The following is a 17638-nucleotide window of genomic DNA, read 5'->3' on the forward strand; positions in this document are numbered from 1 at the left end:
TGAAGTGATCTGTCCATGCAGCAGGAGCTTTATATAAACCATTAGTGCTCCTGAGACAACTGGAAACGACCATTGTTGCAGGTTCTCCAGTGACACAATGCACAGAGTGCGGCACTGGCAGCATTATGGGTGCGATTTTACAAAACTTCCTCCATATTCTGCAGTGGAAATTTGACCTGAATTATGGGCTTTAGGGTGCGTGCCCCCTGAAGACCACCCCCAGAGATATCCATAGTGGATGTCACTGCAGTAATTGTGTGAGGGGACACTCAGGCGGACGTCTCCCAGTAGGTATCAACCCATAGATCATTGTGCGGCATTATTAGACAAGTGAGCATTGTGACCATATAATCATCATTTTAAGGCTGGAGTCATCATCACATCACCCGGCACTGCCGCTCTACAGGCAGGAACGTGCTGCCTCGCGTATGTGCCCGGGCGTATGTGCCCCTGCTGCCCGGGCGTATGTGCCCCTGCTGCCCGGGCGTATGTGCCCCTGCTGCCCGGGCGTATGTGCCCCTGCTGCCCGGGCGTATGTGCCCCTGCTGCCCGGGCGTATGTGCCCCTGCAGCCCGGGCGTATGGGCCCCTGCTGCCCGGGCGTATGTGCCCCTGCTGCCCGGGCGTATGTGCCCCTGCTGCCCGGGCGTATGTGCCCCTGCTGCCCGGGCGTATGTGCCCCTGCTGCCCGGGCGTATGTGCCCCTGCTGCCCGGGCGTATGGGCCCCTGCAGCCCGGGCGTATGGGCCCCTGCTGCCCGGCAGGGCTGTGGAGTCGGTAAGCCAAACCTTCGACTCCGACTCCGACTCCTCAAATTCTCTTGCTCCGACTCCGGCTCCGACTCCGACTCCGGCTCCGACTCCGACTCCGACTCCTACATATATTGCTTATAGTTAGGTGAAAAATTTATTGTAGTACATGAATATGTGTATGTGAACATCAGACATTTAATAATTTTTATGATACAATAATCAAGATATTTGGATAGAACATAAAATATATTTATTGGAATACAACTTTAGAACACAAAAAACTGTAATAAATTGTAAATATGTAATACACTATGTAATATACAGTAGATTACATATATATCTTGTGTGTGTATATACACTGTATATATATATATATATATATATATATATATATATATATATATATATATATATTTTACATATTTACAATTTATTAGTTTTTTGTGTTCTAAAGTTGTATTCCAATAAATATTTTATGTTCTATCCAAATATCTTGATTATTGTATCATAAAAACAATTAAATGTCTGATGTTCACATTCTACTACAATAAATTTTTCACTTAAATATAAGCATTATACTAAATGTTATTATTTAGTAAAATATTCAGCACATTCTGCATTGCACTCCTGTCCCCAATTTATTATATATTTTAGGAGTCGGAGTCGGTGCATTTTATACCGACTCCGACTCCGACTCCGACTCCACCAAAATGAGCTCCGACTCCGACTCCACGACTCCGACTCCGACTCCACAGCCCTGCTGCCCGGGCGTATGGGCCCCTGCTGCCCGGGCGTATGGGCCCCTGCTGCCCGGGCGTATGGGCCCCTGCTGCACGCTCCAGACCAGAGAGCGGCCGTACCGGGTGTTACGACTCAACCCTCGCGCAAGTCACATGTAGGTGTGACACCAACCTAATGCAGATTTTCCAACTCCAACCTGTATAAACTACAATGCTTAGGCCGGTTTCACACATCCGGCTTTTTGCCGTTTTACCGGATCCGGCGCTCTCCCGTACAGTTAATACAGTACAATGACAGAGCAACAAGCGCCGGTCACATGCTGTCATGTGACCGGCGCATGTGACCCGGAAGTTACAGCGCTGTCATTGTACTGTATTAACTGTACAGGAGAGCGCCGGATCCGGTAAAACGGCAAAAAGCCGGATGTGTGAAACCGGCCTTAGGCTGCTTTCACACCTCCGGTTTTTGCTATGCGGCACAATCCGGCACTTTGCAGGAAAATTGCAACCGTTTTTTTTTCGCTGCCGGTTGCGATTTTCCTGCATAGACTTTTAATTAGTGCCGCATTGTGCCGCATGGCCTTGCGTTCGGTCCGGTTTTTGCCGCATGCGGCAGATTTAGCCGATGCGGCGGCCGGATGGAACGTTGCCTGGCACGTTTTTTCGTGCGGCAAAAAAAAAACGCATCGCGCCGCATTCGGCTGATGCGGCACATTTTTCAATGCATGCCTATGGCGGCCGGATGCGGCGCGATGCGGCATTAACCACATCCGGCCGCCGCATGCGGTTTTTGCCACTGCGCATGCTCAGTAGCATGCCGCAAGCGGCAAAAACCGGACTGGCCGCAAAGGAAAAACTTATGCAAAGGATGCGGTGTTTTCACCGCATCCGTTGCATAGCTTGCACAGCCGGATTGAGCCGCAGAGCTCAAACCGGATGTGTGAAAGTAGCCTTATTGGATGAAGCAGATCAGGTGATGTGTATTTGTGTAATGGGGGGGAATCAGGTCTCAGGATATAACAGCCTTCATCACGGGTGCAGAATCATTAGGCAGCTTCTTTTCCTCAGGCAAAATTAGGAGATGAGATTTAATGACTCTGAAAAGGCAAAGATGGTTACAAGTCTCATCAGGATATGCAGCCCTCTTCTCCAGGGATGTCATATTCCAAAACTGCAACCTCTGTCGAGGCCCAGAAGTACAAGATGTTAACAGATCAGAGACACGGCTGAGGTGAGGAGGCTGAAACCGACCACCACTGAGCAAGACACTGAAGAACAAGGTGTTCAGTACTCCGAGACAAGGCCGAGGTAAGGAAGTGAAAAACTGATCACCACTGAGCAAGCCACAGAAGTACAAAATGTTCAGAGATACGGCCAAGGTGATTAAGCTGATACCCAACCACCACTGAGCAAAATACAGAAATACAAGGTGTTCAGGGCTCAGAGACAGCCGAGGTAAGGAAGCCGAAATCAACCACCACTGAGCAAAATACGGAAATACAAGTTGTTCAGGGCTCAGACAGCAGAGGTAGGGAAGTTGAAACCAACCACCACTGTGCAAGACACAGAAGTACAAGGTGGCCAAGGTGAGGAAGCCGAAAACCAACCACCACTGAGCAAGATACAAAAAGAAATACAAGGTGTTCAGCGCTCAGACATGGACAAGATGAGAAAGCTGAAACCCGCCCACCACTGAGCAAGACACAGAAGTACAAGGTGTTCAGTGCTCTGCGAGACAGCAGAGGTAAGGAGGTCAAAAACCAACCACCACTGAGCAAGATACAGCAAGAAATACAAGGTGTTCAGCTCTGACACTGCCAAGGTAATATGGCTGAAACCAACCACCACTGAACAAGACACAGAAGTACAAGGTGTTCAGTGCTCCGAGAGACAGCCAAGGTGAGGAAGACTAAACCCAACCACCACTGAGCAAGACACAGAAGTACAAGGTGTTCAGTGCTCCAAGAGACAGCCAAGGTGAGGAAGACTAAACCCAACCACCACTGAGCAAGTCATAGAACAGGGAACATCAAAACTGGGCCATGAAATATCTGAAGACTGGTTCTTCAAAAGTTTTATGGACTGATTAGTGACTCTTCATGATCCAGATGGATGCACTGTGGCTGGATCAGTAATGTGCACAGACCACTAACCCTAAAATGCCAGCAAGGTGTAGGTGGGGGGGGGGCTGCTATGGTCCGGTAGTAAAGATAATTTCTTTTTATTTTTTTTTTTCTGCAGATTTCATGCTTTACATTAAAATTTTCAAAATCCATGATGGTTTCCGAGCAGAGTTGACCTACATGTGTCAATTTCCGTGCAGATATATTTTTTTTTCTGCACTGCGTAGATGGAAATCTGACTTGCTGTGGATTTTCTGCATGTAAATCTGTGTGCAGAATGTGCAGTGAATTCTCAGCGTGTGGATGCGCCCCACGGTCACGTCCCATCTCTGCCTCGATCATCTTCCCACTGGTGTTTTCATTGCAAAAATCAGAAGTGTATCCAGACCTCTTTACACTGTGGATACAATAACCAGAGTTTGCCGTTTTCTTCCACACGCAACAGAACAGAAGTCTTGCTGTAGATCGGTGGTTGTTGCTGCCGTGAAGATTTGTTATAAAGGTTTCTGTAACTTGTCAGGCATTGCAAAACACTCAGCTGCTGCCCTTTGGCCAGACACAAGAAAAAAAACTGGGATGGCGTCGGGATGAAAAATATGTGAAACGCAGTTGTATTATTTATCAGTACGAGCCTATTAAATATCTGTATAGGGACTGATTGGGGAACGTGCCCTTGATCAGCGTTACTCATGCTGCTTTTTACGCTGTGTAAACTGTCCAGCGGAACGTTTTTCCAATCCGCAGTATGTAAATTTCTATTGCGGGTACGCGGAGTTTTCTGTGCAGACTTTCCCCATAGACTTGCATTGGATGCGGGAAATCTGCAGGTAAAAGAACAAAAATGTATGTAGGCACCATAAATCCACCAAAAAAACGCATCTAAACAAAACCTACAGGTATCAATAAAGTTGCTTGAAACACAAGCAGTAGAATAAACAAGAAGTTGCCCAAAGCAAAGAGTTCACACAAACACATATACAGACACCCAAAAAATATAGAGAGATTGATAGAGATCCTGTAGATATATAATGTCATAACCACACACACACACACACACACTCTTGCACCCTTTACTGCCTTTCATGTGGCACTAAAGGATGTTTAGCCTGATTTAATCTAATAAATAAAAAAAAAGAATGGGGTCCCCCCCATTTGATAACCAGCCAGGGTAAAGTAGACAGTTGGAGGCTGCTATTATCATGCTGGGAAGGTCCATGGTTATTTGGCCCTTCCCAGGCTAAAAATAGCAGCCTGCAGCCTCCCCAGAAGTGGTGTATCACATTAGATGCGACAATTCTGGCGCTTTGCCGTTTTTCTCGATTTGCCCTAGTGCAGAGGCAATTGGGGTAATGGTTTATGGGGTTGATGTCAGTTGAGTAATGTCAGCTGGCATCAAACCCAGGAGTTGGTAATGGAGAGGCATCTATTGGATACACCCAGTAAGTGAAAAGAAAAGTCACACACAAATAGTTTATTTGAACAAAACACACTTGCCCTGGTTCACCATCTTATATTAAAAAAAAAAAAACCATGCAAAGTGATGAGCGATGATGTTACCAGTCATCAGAGTCTTCGGTGTCCGTGTGGGCCGGGAGTGGCTGCTGCTCAAAGTCTATGGGTCCTCATTCTGAGCCCTGTTCTAAGGCTCCATAGCCTTTGATCTCTGTAATGGAGGAATTTTTTGGGAACCGCTGGACTATGTTGGAGGTGGGGACTTTGTCCCTCATTCACCAGTTTATTAGAAAGCAATGTTTTGTTTCTATTTCTCTCTTTTTATATTTGTCAGGTTTCCATTAGTGGACTATATCAGAATCCCCGTACTATATTAGACCGCATGACTGGAATGGGGTTTAGTTTATTTCAAATACACGATTTGATTTGTGCTTGTTGTGTTTAATTTATTTTGTTTTGTTTTTTTTTTTTTATTTTTTCCACTTACTGGATTAGTAGTGGGGGTGTCCCATAGACTCCTCTCCTTTTACTAACCCCAGGGCTTGATGCCAGCTGACGTTACACAGCTGACATCAACCCCAAAATCCATTACCCTGATTGCCACCGCACCAGTGCAATTGGGAAGAGCCAGGCAAAGTGTCAGAATTGGCGCACCTAATGTGATGTGCCACTCCTGGGGTGGCTGAGGGCTGCTATTTTTAGTCTGGAAAGTGGCCAATAACCATGGACCTTCACAGATAACAGCCCCCAGCTGTATGCTTTACCTCTGCTGGTTATCAAAAATAGTTTTTTTTGTTTGTTTTTTTTTTTTATCTATTAGGTTAAGCACCCCTTAGAGCCATGTGAAAGGCACTAAAGGGTGTAAGTGTATAATTTGTAGGGGGGGGGGATGTGAAATTATTTACTGGCAGGATATCTTTCTATTCTATCATCTATATTGTGTGTATTGGGACATGGGCGGCTATAGTGTTTCTTATGAGATGGTGAAGTTTATAATTATGATGATTTTATACCGCTATAATCTGTATAATAAACTTGTTTCTTTGCTTTGGGCAACTTGTTATTTGCTCTGCTGCTTGTGTTTCAACCATCTTTGAGCCAAAAATACATAAAAAGGCCCAGGGAAAGACGCAACTGAACTTTAGGTGCGGGTTGATGATGCAGAAATTCAGCTGCGTCAAAAGCTCAGCAAACACTGATCGTGGGAACGGAGCCCCAAGGTAATAAGATAATGGAGAAGATAAAGGACAAGTTTACATTCAGAATGAATCAACATTTTAGTTAATTTAGTGCATTGTATTATTTTACTACTGAGCCTATATGTCTATCCAGAGCTGAAATCTCCCAGCCAAGGCTGCGGAGTCAGAGTCGTGGAGTCGGAGCTTATTTTGATGGAGTCTGAGTCGGTATAAAATGCACCTGCACCGACTCCTAAAATATATAATAAATTGGGGACAGTCGTGCAATGCAGAGTGTGCTGAATTTTTTTCATAGGAATTTGGGAAAGTTATGAAATGTCTTATAAATGGCTGTTCTATTCCTGATCTAAGGCTACAGTCACACACAGCGTTTTTGCCGCGGTTTTTGAGGAGAGCTTTTTAAAAAAACGCATCATCTGAAAGGTTTTTAAGCTCATAAATAATGCTTTCAATAGCAAAAGCAGATTAGAAAACGCCACAAACTGACTGCTCATTCTTTGTGAAGATCCTCACAAAACGCTGTGTCTGAATGTCCTATCTTTTCACCCATTGCCTTTGCTGGATGCCGGAGTCACCGCATTTCACTGAACTATTTTGCCATCAATGTTCGATATATTTGTGACCAGAGAGAAATTGTTAGCAAGACACTGGCAGTAAAAGATACTAAAGCTCATCACACCGGCCAGTTTCTCCAGGCCTTAGTGGAAAAAGTTCTGCAAGATTAGGAATGCAAAAAAGAACAGGTTCTTGCCATTGTAACGTTCAATGCTTCACACATAAGTACAATTAAACTGATGAATGAGAGTAATGAATAACAGCTAGAAGAAAATGTAGGACTTAGGGGTACTTCACACACAGCGAGATCGCTACTGAGATCGCTGCTGAGTCACGTTTTTTGTGACCTCATTAGCGATCTCGCTGTGTGTGACACTGAGCAGCGATCTGGCCCCTGCTGTGAGATCGCTGCCTGTTACACACAGCCCTGGTTCGTTTTTTTATTGTTGCTCTCCCGCTGATAAGCACACATCGCTGTGTGTGACAGCGAGAGAGCAACAATCCTGAATGTGCAGGGAGCAGGAGTCGGCGTCTGACAGCCTGCGGTAAGCTGTAACCAAGGTAAACATCGGGTAACCAAGGTGGTTACCCGATATTTACCTTCGTTACCAGCCTCCGCAGCTCTCACGCTGCCAGTGCCGGCTCCTGCTCCCTGCACACGCTAAGCTAAGCGGTGTGAGCTGGTAGCTAAGGTAAACATCGGGTAACCATACCCGATGTTTACCTTAGTTACCAGTGTCCGCAGCTTCCAGACGCCGGCTCCGTGCAAGCGCAGCGTCGCTTGCACGTCGCTGGGGGCTGGTCACTGGTCGCTGGTGAGATCTGCCTGTTTGACAGCTCACCAGCGACCATGTAGCGATGCAGCAGCGATCCTGACCAGGTCAGATCGCTGGTCGGATTGCTGCTGCATCGCTAAAGTGTGAAGGTACCCTTAGTATGTGTGAGATGGAGCTACAGTGCTGTTCATGTAACTGAGGAAAAAACAGATATTACAACAGAACAGCAAAATGATACTTTAGAATTAGATGATCTTGTTGAAGCTGCTTCAAAACACTTTCATATTCATCACATGCGCTGTGTTGTGCACACGCTGCAGCTGGCAGTAAGAGTCTGCAAGAGGGACCCCGGTTTTTGCGGATGCGGCGCACTCCAGTACAGTGTATACAGTACAGTGGCAGCGCGACAAACGCCGGTCACATGCTGTCATGTGACCCGGAAGTTGCAGCGCTGCCACTGTACTGTATCGTACTGTACTGGCGTGCGCCGCATCCGCCAAACTGATGACAAGCCGGATGTGTGAAACTGGGCGGACATGCTGGAAATCTAATTGGAAAAGTGAGGAAGTTGGTTATTGCCGCCAGAACCCCTAAAATTGATTCCATCTTGAAGACGTGCTGGGAAAGGGGCAATGGTTGATCAAGCCACTCGGTGAGGCAGCACTTATTTAATGACTGAGCGATTGCTTGAACTAAAATCGTTTCTCATAGATACGGTGAACCCTCAAGTAACATTAAATGACGGTCAATGGACACAGGTGGCTGAATTGAAGGAATTGCTTAATCACCCATTTACCCTGACTAAAAAATTACAAGCTGAGGATTTAACTCCTGGCATTTTCATAAGGGAGTGGAAGAACTTGCTATTTTGCCTGTCCCAAAGAGGAGGTTTAATCGCAGATTGCATTTCTGCTTCAATGAAACGGAGAGAGACACAGCTATTGGAAAATAAAATTTTTCTGGCAGCTGTTTATGTGGGCCCAAGTCATCGTATACTGCTTGATGATCAACAGCTTACTAAAGGAAAAGAAGCTTTGAGTGAGGTAGCAGTTAGGATGAGCGGCTACAGGACTACCAGGCGGAAGAGGACTTGGGGCCTGACAGTGCTACTGTTGCCGTATCTTCATCCTCATCAGATGAGGAGTTTAAGTTTGACAAGTATTTGGATGACATGGAGCAGGCAAAGCGTTGCCGCAAGGAAAAAGATTTCACTCAGTCTCCTCTCCTATAGCAGCAGATTGACCAGATTTCAGTAAAATGTTTCACTTGCTCTCAAAGAAATAGAAAATTTCAACTGTTCATCAAAACTGACTGTGCATGAGGCAATTCCTTTATAGCCGGAAATTGTTAGAGATGTTGCCCATGTGGTTACGGCTTTGCCTCCAACCCAAGTTACTGTAGAGAGGTTGTTCTCCAGCCTTAACATTATTAGGTCAGATCTGACGTCATCTGCGAAGGAGGATCTGATGGAAGCAATTCTATTTCTTACAACAAATTCATAGACTGCACAAATGTTATTTACTATGTTTTTGTTGAAACTTACATAGTTTATTATATAGTGTTATGTAGAACACGAAGTGGCAAAAATGTTTTTCATCAAAAACATACTAAATAACATTTAGTATAATGCTTATATTTAAGTGAAAAATGTATTGTAGTACAATGTGAACATCAGACATTTAATCATTTTTATGATACAATAATCAAGATATTTGGATAGAACATAAAATATATTTATTGGAATACAACTTTCGAACACAAAAAACTAATCAATTGTAAATATGTAATACAATATGATATATATAATATATATCATTGTATTACATATTTACAATTTATTAGGTTTTTTTTTGTCTGATGTTCACATACACATGTTCATGTCTTACAATAAATTTCTTTTTCGCTCCTAATTGGGAGACCCAGACAGTGGGTGTATAGCTACTGCCTCTGGAGGCCGCACAAAGAACTACACTTAAAAGTGTAAGGCCCCTCCCCTTCTGGCTATACACCCTCCCGTAGGAGTACGGATTCCTCAGTTTTAGCTTTGTGCGCAGGAGGTCAGACACGCACGCATAGCTCCATTGTTTTTAGTCAGCAGCAGCTGCTGACTATGTCGGATGGAAGAAAAGAGGGCCCATACAGGGCTCCCAGCATGCTCCCTTCTCACCCCACTGTATGTCGGAGGTGTTTGTAAGGTTGAGGTACCCATTGCGGGTACGGCGGCTGGAGCCCACATGCTGATTCCTTCCCCATCCCTTTTTACAGGGCTCTGGGTGAAGTGGGATTACTGGTCTCCAGGCACTGAGACCGTGCTCCATCTACAGCCCCTGGAGAAGATGCTGGATGGAGCGGAGTACATCAGGGACATGGCCCTGCTTCCTCAAGGTACTCTGTGTCCCCGTGCATTTCGCGCTCACACCGCAGCATGCTGGGTGTTGTAGTGCGCCGGGGACATCAGCGCTGCGGCGCTTGTGCCATAGCCTCATTCAGCTTCGCTGAAGCAGGCACACTTTTGGGAAAAGGTCGCGCCGGCCGCTGGGACTGCGGCGCGGCTGGCACTTGTGGTGCGCCGGGGACTTCAGCGCGGGCCGCGCTTTTACGGCGGCCGCGCTGATAACTCGAGTCCCCGGCTTTTGCGGCCTATTTCCGTTCGTTCCCGCCCCCGGACCTGCCAGTCAGGAGAGGGGCGGGACGCTGGTCAGTGCATCAGCGCTGAGGGCTGGAGTCGTTTTTACATACTCCAGCCCTCACAATAGGCACAGAGGGGACACTGTTTCCCGCACTTTTGTTTGGGAACTCCCACGGACCGCCCCTCTCCACAGACGCCGGCAGCCATTCCTGCTGACACGCTGAGCTGCAGAGGGGAGCCGGGGAGACCCAGACAAGGAATTCTGCGCCTCTTACCCGCTATTCAGCGGGCGGTAAGCAGCCCTTTGGGCTCACCCCCTCTTGTGCCAGTAGTAATCTTAGTATTTTGTTCCTGCAAATACTTTGTACTGCATAGCGCTTGTCGCCCTTTGGCTATAGACTCTCTCACATTGCAGAGAGCCAACAGCATGTCGTCCGCAAAACGCAAGGGTGCCAAGGCACAGACATTATATGCTTCCTGTACCGCATGTGGGACTTTTCTACCGGCAGGCTCCACTGACCCCCATTGTGTGCAGTGCTCGGCCCCTGCGGCGCTTGCACAGTCGGGACCTCTGCTGGACGTGACCCAGGGTGTACCACCTGTGAATGCTGTCCAGGTGACAGGAACTGAGTTTACAGCTTTTGCTGACAGAATGTCTCTCACTATGTCACAAATTCTTGACGCATTGCGAGCTAGGCCTGTACTTCAGGCCACGGACACTGTGCAATCATTGCCCCCTGGTCCCCCTCAGCTGAATTACCTCCAAGCTCCGGGACGGGCACATACACCTCAGGGTGAAGACTCTGACTCGGACGATGGCCCCAGGCAACCTAAGCGGGCTCGCTATGAGGGGCCTTCACATTCATCTCAATGGTCAGGATCCCAGCGAGATGAATCTATGGGTGATGAAGCGGACGTCACTGATCAGGATTCTGATCCTGGGACCGCTCTCAATCTAGATACACCAGATGGTGACGCCATAGTTAATGATCTTATAGCGTCCATCAATAAGATGTTAAATATTTCCCCACCAGCTCCTCCTGTAGAGGAGTCAGCTTCGCAGCACGAGAAAATCCATTTCAGATATCCTAAGCGTACATTAAGCACTTTTCTGGACCACCGCTGACTTTAGAGACGCAATCCAGAAACCCCACGCTTATCCGGAAAGGCGTTTTTCTAAACGGCTTAAAGATACACGCTATCCTTTTCCCCCTGAGGTGGTCAAGGGTTGGACCCAGTGTCCAAAAGTGGATCCTCCAATTTCCAGGCTTGCAGCTAGATCCTTGGTTGCAGTTGAAGATGGAGCGGCACTTAAAGATGCCACTGACAGGCAGATGGAGCTCTGGCTGAAATCCATCTATGAAGCGATTGGAGCCTCGTTAGCGCCATCTTTTGCTGCCGTATGGGCACTCCAAGCTATCTCAGCCGGGCTTGTGCAAGTCGACTCAGTCACACGTGCATTTGCCCCGCAGGTAGCACCATTGACCTCGCAAATGTCGGCATTCGCGTCGTACGCGATTAATGCTGTTCTTGACGCTACAAGCCGCACGGCAGTGGCGTCAGCCAACTCCGTTGTTTTGCGTAGGGCCCTGTGGTTGAGACATTGGAAAGCAGATTCTCATTCCAAGAAGTGCTTAACCAATTTGCCTTTTTCTCGTGACCGATTGTTTGGAGAGCGTTTGGATGAAATCATCAAACACTCCAAGGGTAAGGACTCATCCTTACCGCAACACAGACAAAACAAACCCCAACAGAGGAAGGGTCAGTCTGGTTATCGGTCCTTTCGAGGACCGGGCAGGTCCCAATTCGCCTCGTCAAAAAAGACTCAAAAAGACCAGAGACGCTCAGATTCTTGGAGGTCTCAGTCACGCCCAAAAAGGACAGCCGGAGGAACCGTTGCCAAGACGGCGTCCTCCTGACTTGCAGTCTCCGATTCCCACACCCTCGGTCGGTGGGAGGCTTTCCCACTTTGGCGACATTTGGCTGTCACGCGTCAAAGACCGTTGGGTGAGGGATATTCTGTCTCACGGGTACAGGATAGAGTTCAGTTCTCGTCCGCCAACTCGTTTCTTCACAACTTCTCCACCACCAGACCGAGCCGATGCTCTGTTGCAGGCGGTGGCCGCTCTAAAGGCGGAAGGAGTGGTGATCTCCGTCCCTCTTCAGGAACAAGGTCACGGTTTTTACTCCAATCTGTTTGTAGTCCCAAAAAAGGACGGATCGTATCGACCCGTCCTGGATCTAAAGTTGCTCAACAGACACGTAAAAGTCAGGAGGTTCCGGATGGAATCCCTACGCTCCGTCATAGCCTCAATGTCTCAAGGAGATTTTCTAGCATCAATAGATATCAAAGATGCGTATCTCCACGTGCCGATTGCGCCAGAGCATCAGCGTTTCCTACGCTTCGTCATACACGACGAACACCTGCAGTTCGTAGCGTTACCTTTCGGTCTGGCAACAGCCCCCCGGGTCTTCACCAAGGTCATGGCAGCAGTAGTAGCTGTCCTGCACTCGCAGGGCCACTCGGTCATCCCGTATCTAGACGACCTGCTTATAAAGGCACCCTCTCAAGAGGCATGCCAACACAGTCTGAAGGTGGCACTAGACACCTCTCCAGAGTTTCGGGTGGATTATCAACTTTCCAAAGTCGCATCTCATCCCGACCCAATCTCTGACTTATCTTGGCATGGAGTTTCATACTCTCTCAGCGATAGTGAAGCTTCCACTGGACAAGCAGTGTTCGCTAAGGACAGGAGTGCAATCTCTCCTTCAGAGCCAGTCGCACTCACTGAGGCGCCTCATGCATTTCCTAGGAAAGATGGTAGCAGCAATGGAGGCAGTCCCGTTCGCGCAGTTTCATCTGCGCCCTCTACAATGGGACATTCTCCGCCAATGGGACGGGAAGTCGACGTCCCTCGACAGGACTGTCTCCCTCTCTCAGACTGCCAAGGACTCTCTGCGTTGGTGGCTTCTCCCCGCCTCATTGTCACAGGGAAAGTCGTTCCTTCCTCCGTCCTGGGCAGTGGTCACGACGGATGCGAGCCTATCAGGGTGGGGAGCGGTGTTTCTCCACCACAGGGCTCAGGGGACGTGGACTCAGGAAGAGTCCACCCTGCAGATCAATGTTCTGGAAATCAGAGCAATCTACCTTGCTCTGCGAGCCTTCCAACAATGGCTGGAAGGCAAGCAGATTCGGATTCAGTCGGACAATTCCACGGCGGTGGCGTACATCAACCACCAAGGGGGAACACGCAGTCGCCAAGCCTTTCAGGAAGTCCGGCGGATTTTGACGTGGGTGGAAAGCAAAGCGTCCACCATATCCGCAGTTCACATCCCAGGCGTGGAAAACTGGGAAGCAGACTTTCTCAGTCGCCAGGGCATGGACGCAGGAGAATGGTCCCTTCACCCGGACGTGTTTCAGCAGATCTGTTGCCGCTGGGGGACGCCGGACGTCGATCTGATGGCGTCACGGCACAACAACAAGGTCCCAGTTTTCATGGCACGGTCTCACGATCACCGAGCGCTGGCGGCAGACGCCTTGGTTCAGGATTGGTCGCAATTCCGACTCCCCTATGTGTTCCCACCTCTAGCATTGTTACCCAGAGTTCTCCGGAAAATCAGGTCCGACTGCCATCGAGCCATTCTCGTCGCTCCAGACTGGCCAAGAAGGTCGTGGTACCCGGATCTGTGGCATCTCACGGTAGGCCAACCGTGGGCACTACCAGACCGTCCAGATTTGCTGTCTCAAGGGCCGTTTTTCCATCTGAATTCTGCGGCCCTGAACCTGACTGTGTGGCCATTGAGTCCTGGATCCTAGCGGCCTCCGGTTTATCTCATGAAGTTGTTGCCACAATGAGACAGGGCTAGAAAACCATCCTCAGCTAAGATCTATCACAGGACGTGGAAGATATTCTTAGCTTGGTGCTCGGCTCAGAGGGTTTCTCCCTGGCCATTTGCATTGCCAATTTTTCTTTCCTTCCTGCAGTCTGGGTTGGAAAAAGGTTTGTCGCTTAGCTCTCTTAAGGGTCAAGTCTCCGCGCTATCCGTATTCTTTCAGAAGCGCTTGGCACGACTTTCTAAAGTACGCACGTTTCTCCAAGGAGTTTGTCATATCGTTCCTCCTTACAGACGGCCATTGGAACCCTGGGATCTGAACAAGGTTCTCATTGCTCTCCAGAAGCCGCCTTTCGAGCCTTTGAAAGAGGTTTCCCTTTCTCGGCTTTCACAAAAAGTAGTTTTTCTTGTGGCGGTCACGTCTCTTCGAAGAGTGTCCGAGCTAGCGGCGTTATCTTGCAAATCTCCCTTCCTGGTGTTTCACCAAGACAAGGTAGTACTGCGTCCAATTCCAGAGTTTTCTCCCAAGGTGGTTTCTTCCTTTCATCTCAATCAGGATATCACTTTGCCATCTTTGTGTCCGCATCCAGTTCACCAATTTGAAAAAGGTTTACATCTGTTGGACCTGGTGAGAGCACTCAGGATTTACATTTCTCGCACGGCGTCTCTACGCCGTTCTGATGCGCTCTTTGTCCTAGTCGCTGGTCAGCATAAGGGATCGCAAGCTTCCAAATCCACCCTGGCGCGGTGGATCAAGGAACCAATTCTTCACACATACCGTTCTGCTGGGCTTCCGATTCCATCTGGACTGAAGGCCCATTCTACCAGAGCCGTGGGTGCGTCCTGGGCATTGCGGCATCAGGCTACGGCTCAGCAGGTGTGCCAGGCGGCTACCTGGTCGAGTCTGCACACGTTTACCAAACACTATCAAGTGCATACCTACGCTTCGGCAGATGCCAGCCTAGGTAGACAGGTCCTTCAGGCGGCGGTGGCCCACCTGTAGGAAAGGGCTGTCTGGACAGCCCGTTCATGTGGTATCTTTTTACCCACCCAGGGACTGCTTTTGGACGTCCCACTGTCTGGGTCTCCCAATTAGGAGCGAAAAAGAAGAAGGGAATTTTGTTTACTTACCGTAAATTCCTTTTCTTCTAGCTCCAATTGGGAGGACCAGCACCCGCCCTATTTGTTCTTAGGGTTTCGTTTTTTCGGGTGCACATGTTGTTCATGTTGTTTCTTAAGTTCTCCGATCTTGTTATCGGATTGAATTTGTTTTTGAAACTGTTATTGGCTTTCCTCCTCCTTGCTTTGGTACTAAAACTGAGGAATCCGTACTCCTACGGGAGGGTGTATAGCCAGAAGGGGAGGGGCCTTACACTTTTAAGTGTAGTTCTTTGTGCGGCCTCCAGAGGCAGTAGCTATACACCCACTGTCTGGGTCTCCCAATTGGAGCTAGAAGAAAAGGAATTTACGGTAAGTAAACAAAATTCCCTTCTTTTCACTTAACCATAATATATGTCGGAGTCGGTGCAAGGGAAATTGAGGAGTCAGTCGAAGGTTTGGCTTACCGACTCCACAGCCCTGCTCCCAGCATTCTCTTGGGGGGGGTTTGTTTTGTGATGTGTGGCTCGCATTGCGCCTGGCGATGTACGGCTGCAGCTGCTCGGTCATGAAGATCCTGGCGTGTGCAGATGATGATGCCAGAGGAGGTCTGGACTCTGCAGTTATGGGTTCAGCAGAGCATTGGTAACTTTTCTGCCCTCCCGTCCTCCGCACTAGGACCCCCGCTTTGTATAGTTACGGGTCTCCTTGTGGCTGCGTTGCTGTTGTTTCTTCCACATCTTAATAATATAACTCACAGGTAATGGAGGAAGATTAAGGTGGTAAAAATCTCATGAATGAACTTGTTACCCCGGTGGCTCTTCTTTCTGGTATGCCAAGGTGCCCCCCCCCCCCCCCTTCCATTTTTGTATTAGTTGCTCTATTTCATGTTCACTGTATAATTTCCCTGTTCTTTTGTAGTGCAGAAAGTAACTTGTCTTTACTGTTTTTAGTTCCTGAAGCCACGAGATGCAATCGACTACCCAGATATGGCGAAGGAGGCAGGTGAGTGCTAAACACACAGTGCTTTATAGCACCTCGTGCTCAGTCTTCTATGTTTGCCTTCTCACATAAAAAAAAGTTTGATATGTGATTCTTTATTACTATGAGCTGGCACCATGCTGGTCTATTCTTTTGGATTATTAGGTTGTTGTGACCTAGTGATTCCTCTTGGCTGTTTGCGTTTCGCTTCTGTACACTCTCTTGAGGTGTGTAGTTAGTTTTTGGGGTTTCTTTGTTTTGTTTTTTTTTTGTTTTTTTTGTCCCCCACCCCCGCCCCCCCCCATACACACACTTTAAGGACCCAAGTAGCCATTTTTACTGAGAAATTTCCCCAATTAAATTTTTGAAAAAGAATGGCACCCCTTGCACCTACTCTCTGTGGCCTTCACGTTTTCTTCTTTATTCCAGGACATCTGGCTCTGGCTGATGCGGGGATCTCATACTCTTTGGTGGAGCAGGCATGTGTGGGCTATGTCTATGGTACGTGACGTAATCTATTCAGCTCTATATCTGTGGACTAAATGCAGAAATGACACCGTGTGGAGAGGATTTTTACTTTTCTGTATTGGCATAAGAAATAAAACTGCAGAAATGTGTTTCCCTTTGCACTATTGGAATATGTATAGAGGAAGGGTCCTTTACTTGGTGCCCCTTTTTATTATCTATTTTAAAAACAATCGGAAAGAGTGCGCTCTCCTCTGGAGGATTATGAAAGGAGTGGGGGCCATGTTATCATTTCATCATTGTTGGAAAAATGTGTGATCTGCAGATTGAGGGTCCATATTTAGAGGAGGGGGTCACACTTTAATTTCTCTTTTTATATAAAAAAAAATTCTAATTACCAGATGGACATATTAGTTTATACAGAAAGATGTGGACCACATATCAGTACTGCAGTATTACTGTCGACTGAAAATAATAAAATATTGCTCCCAGACAGGAAGGATCTAAATTGTGGAAAAAAAATTCTCTTTTCTTTTTTTTCTTTTTTTTTTCTTTTTTTTTCTTTTTTTTCTCTTTTTTCTCTTTTTATCTCTTTTTTTCTCTTTTTTTCTCTTTTTTTTCTCTTTTTTTCTCTTTTTTTTCTCTTTTTTTCTCTTTTTTTTTCTCTTTTTTTTCTCTTTTTTTTCTCTTTTTTTTCTCTTTTTTTTTCTCTTTTTTTTCTCTTTTTTTCTCTTTTTTTCTCTTTTTTTTCTTTTTTTTCTCTTTTTTCTTTTTTCTCTTTTTTTTTCTCTTTTTTCTCTTTTTTTTCTCTTTTTTTTCTCTTTTTTTTTTCTCTTTTTTTTCTCTTTTTTTTCTCTTTTTTTTCTCTTTTTTTTCTCTTTTTTTTCTCTTTTTTTTCTCTTTTTTTTCTCTTTTTTTTTTCTCTTTTTTTCTCTTTTTTTTTCTCTTTTTTTTCTCTTTTTTTTCTCTTTTTTTTTCTCTTTTTTTTCTCTTTTTTTTTTCTCTTTTTTTTTCTCTTTTTTTTCTCTTTTTTTT

The 17638-nt window shown here is 46.8% G+C and overlaps 1 protein-coding gene across 1 annotated transcript in view; it reads left to right on the forward strand.

The window, feature by feature from the left end:
* SCP2 (sterol carrier protein 2) overlaps positions 1–17638 on the forward strand; it is a 52257-nt gene that overhangs the window by 266 nt on the left and 34353 nt on the right. The window contains exons 2-3 of the mRNA XM_075320096.1: positions 16111–16162; positions 16568–16639. Of these exons, the coding sequence (XP_075176211.1) occupies positions 16111–16162; positions 16568–16639 (124 nt within the window). The remainder of the gene's footprint in view (positions 1–16110; positions 16163–16567; positions 16640–17638) is intronic.

The sequence above is a fragment of the Anomaloglossus baeobatrachus genome, chromosome 8 (genome assembly GCF_048569485.1).
Source record: "Anomaloglossus baeobatrachus isolate aAnoBae1 chromosome 8, aAnoBae1.hap1, whole genome shotgun sequence".
NCBI classification, from domain to species: Eukaryota; Metazoa; Chordata; class Amphibia; order Anura; family Aromobatidae; genus Anomaloglossus; species Anomaloglossus baeobatrachus.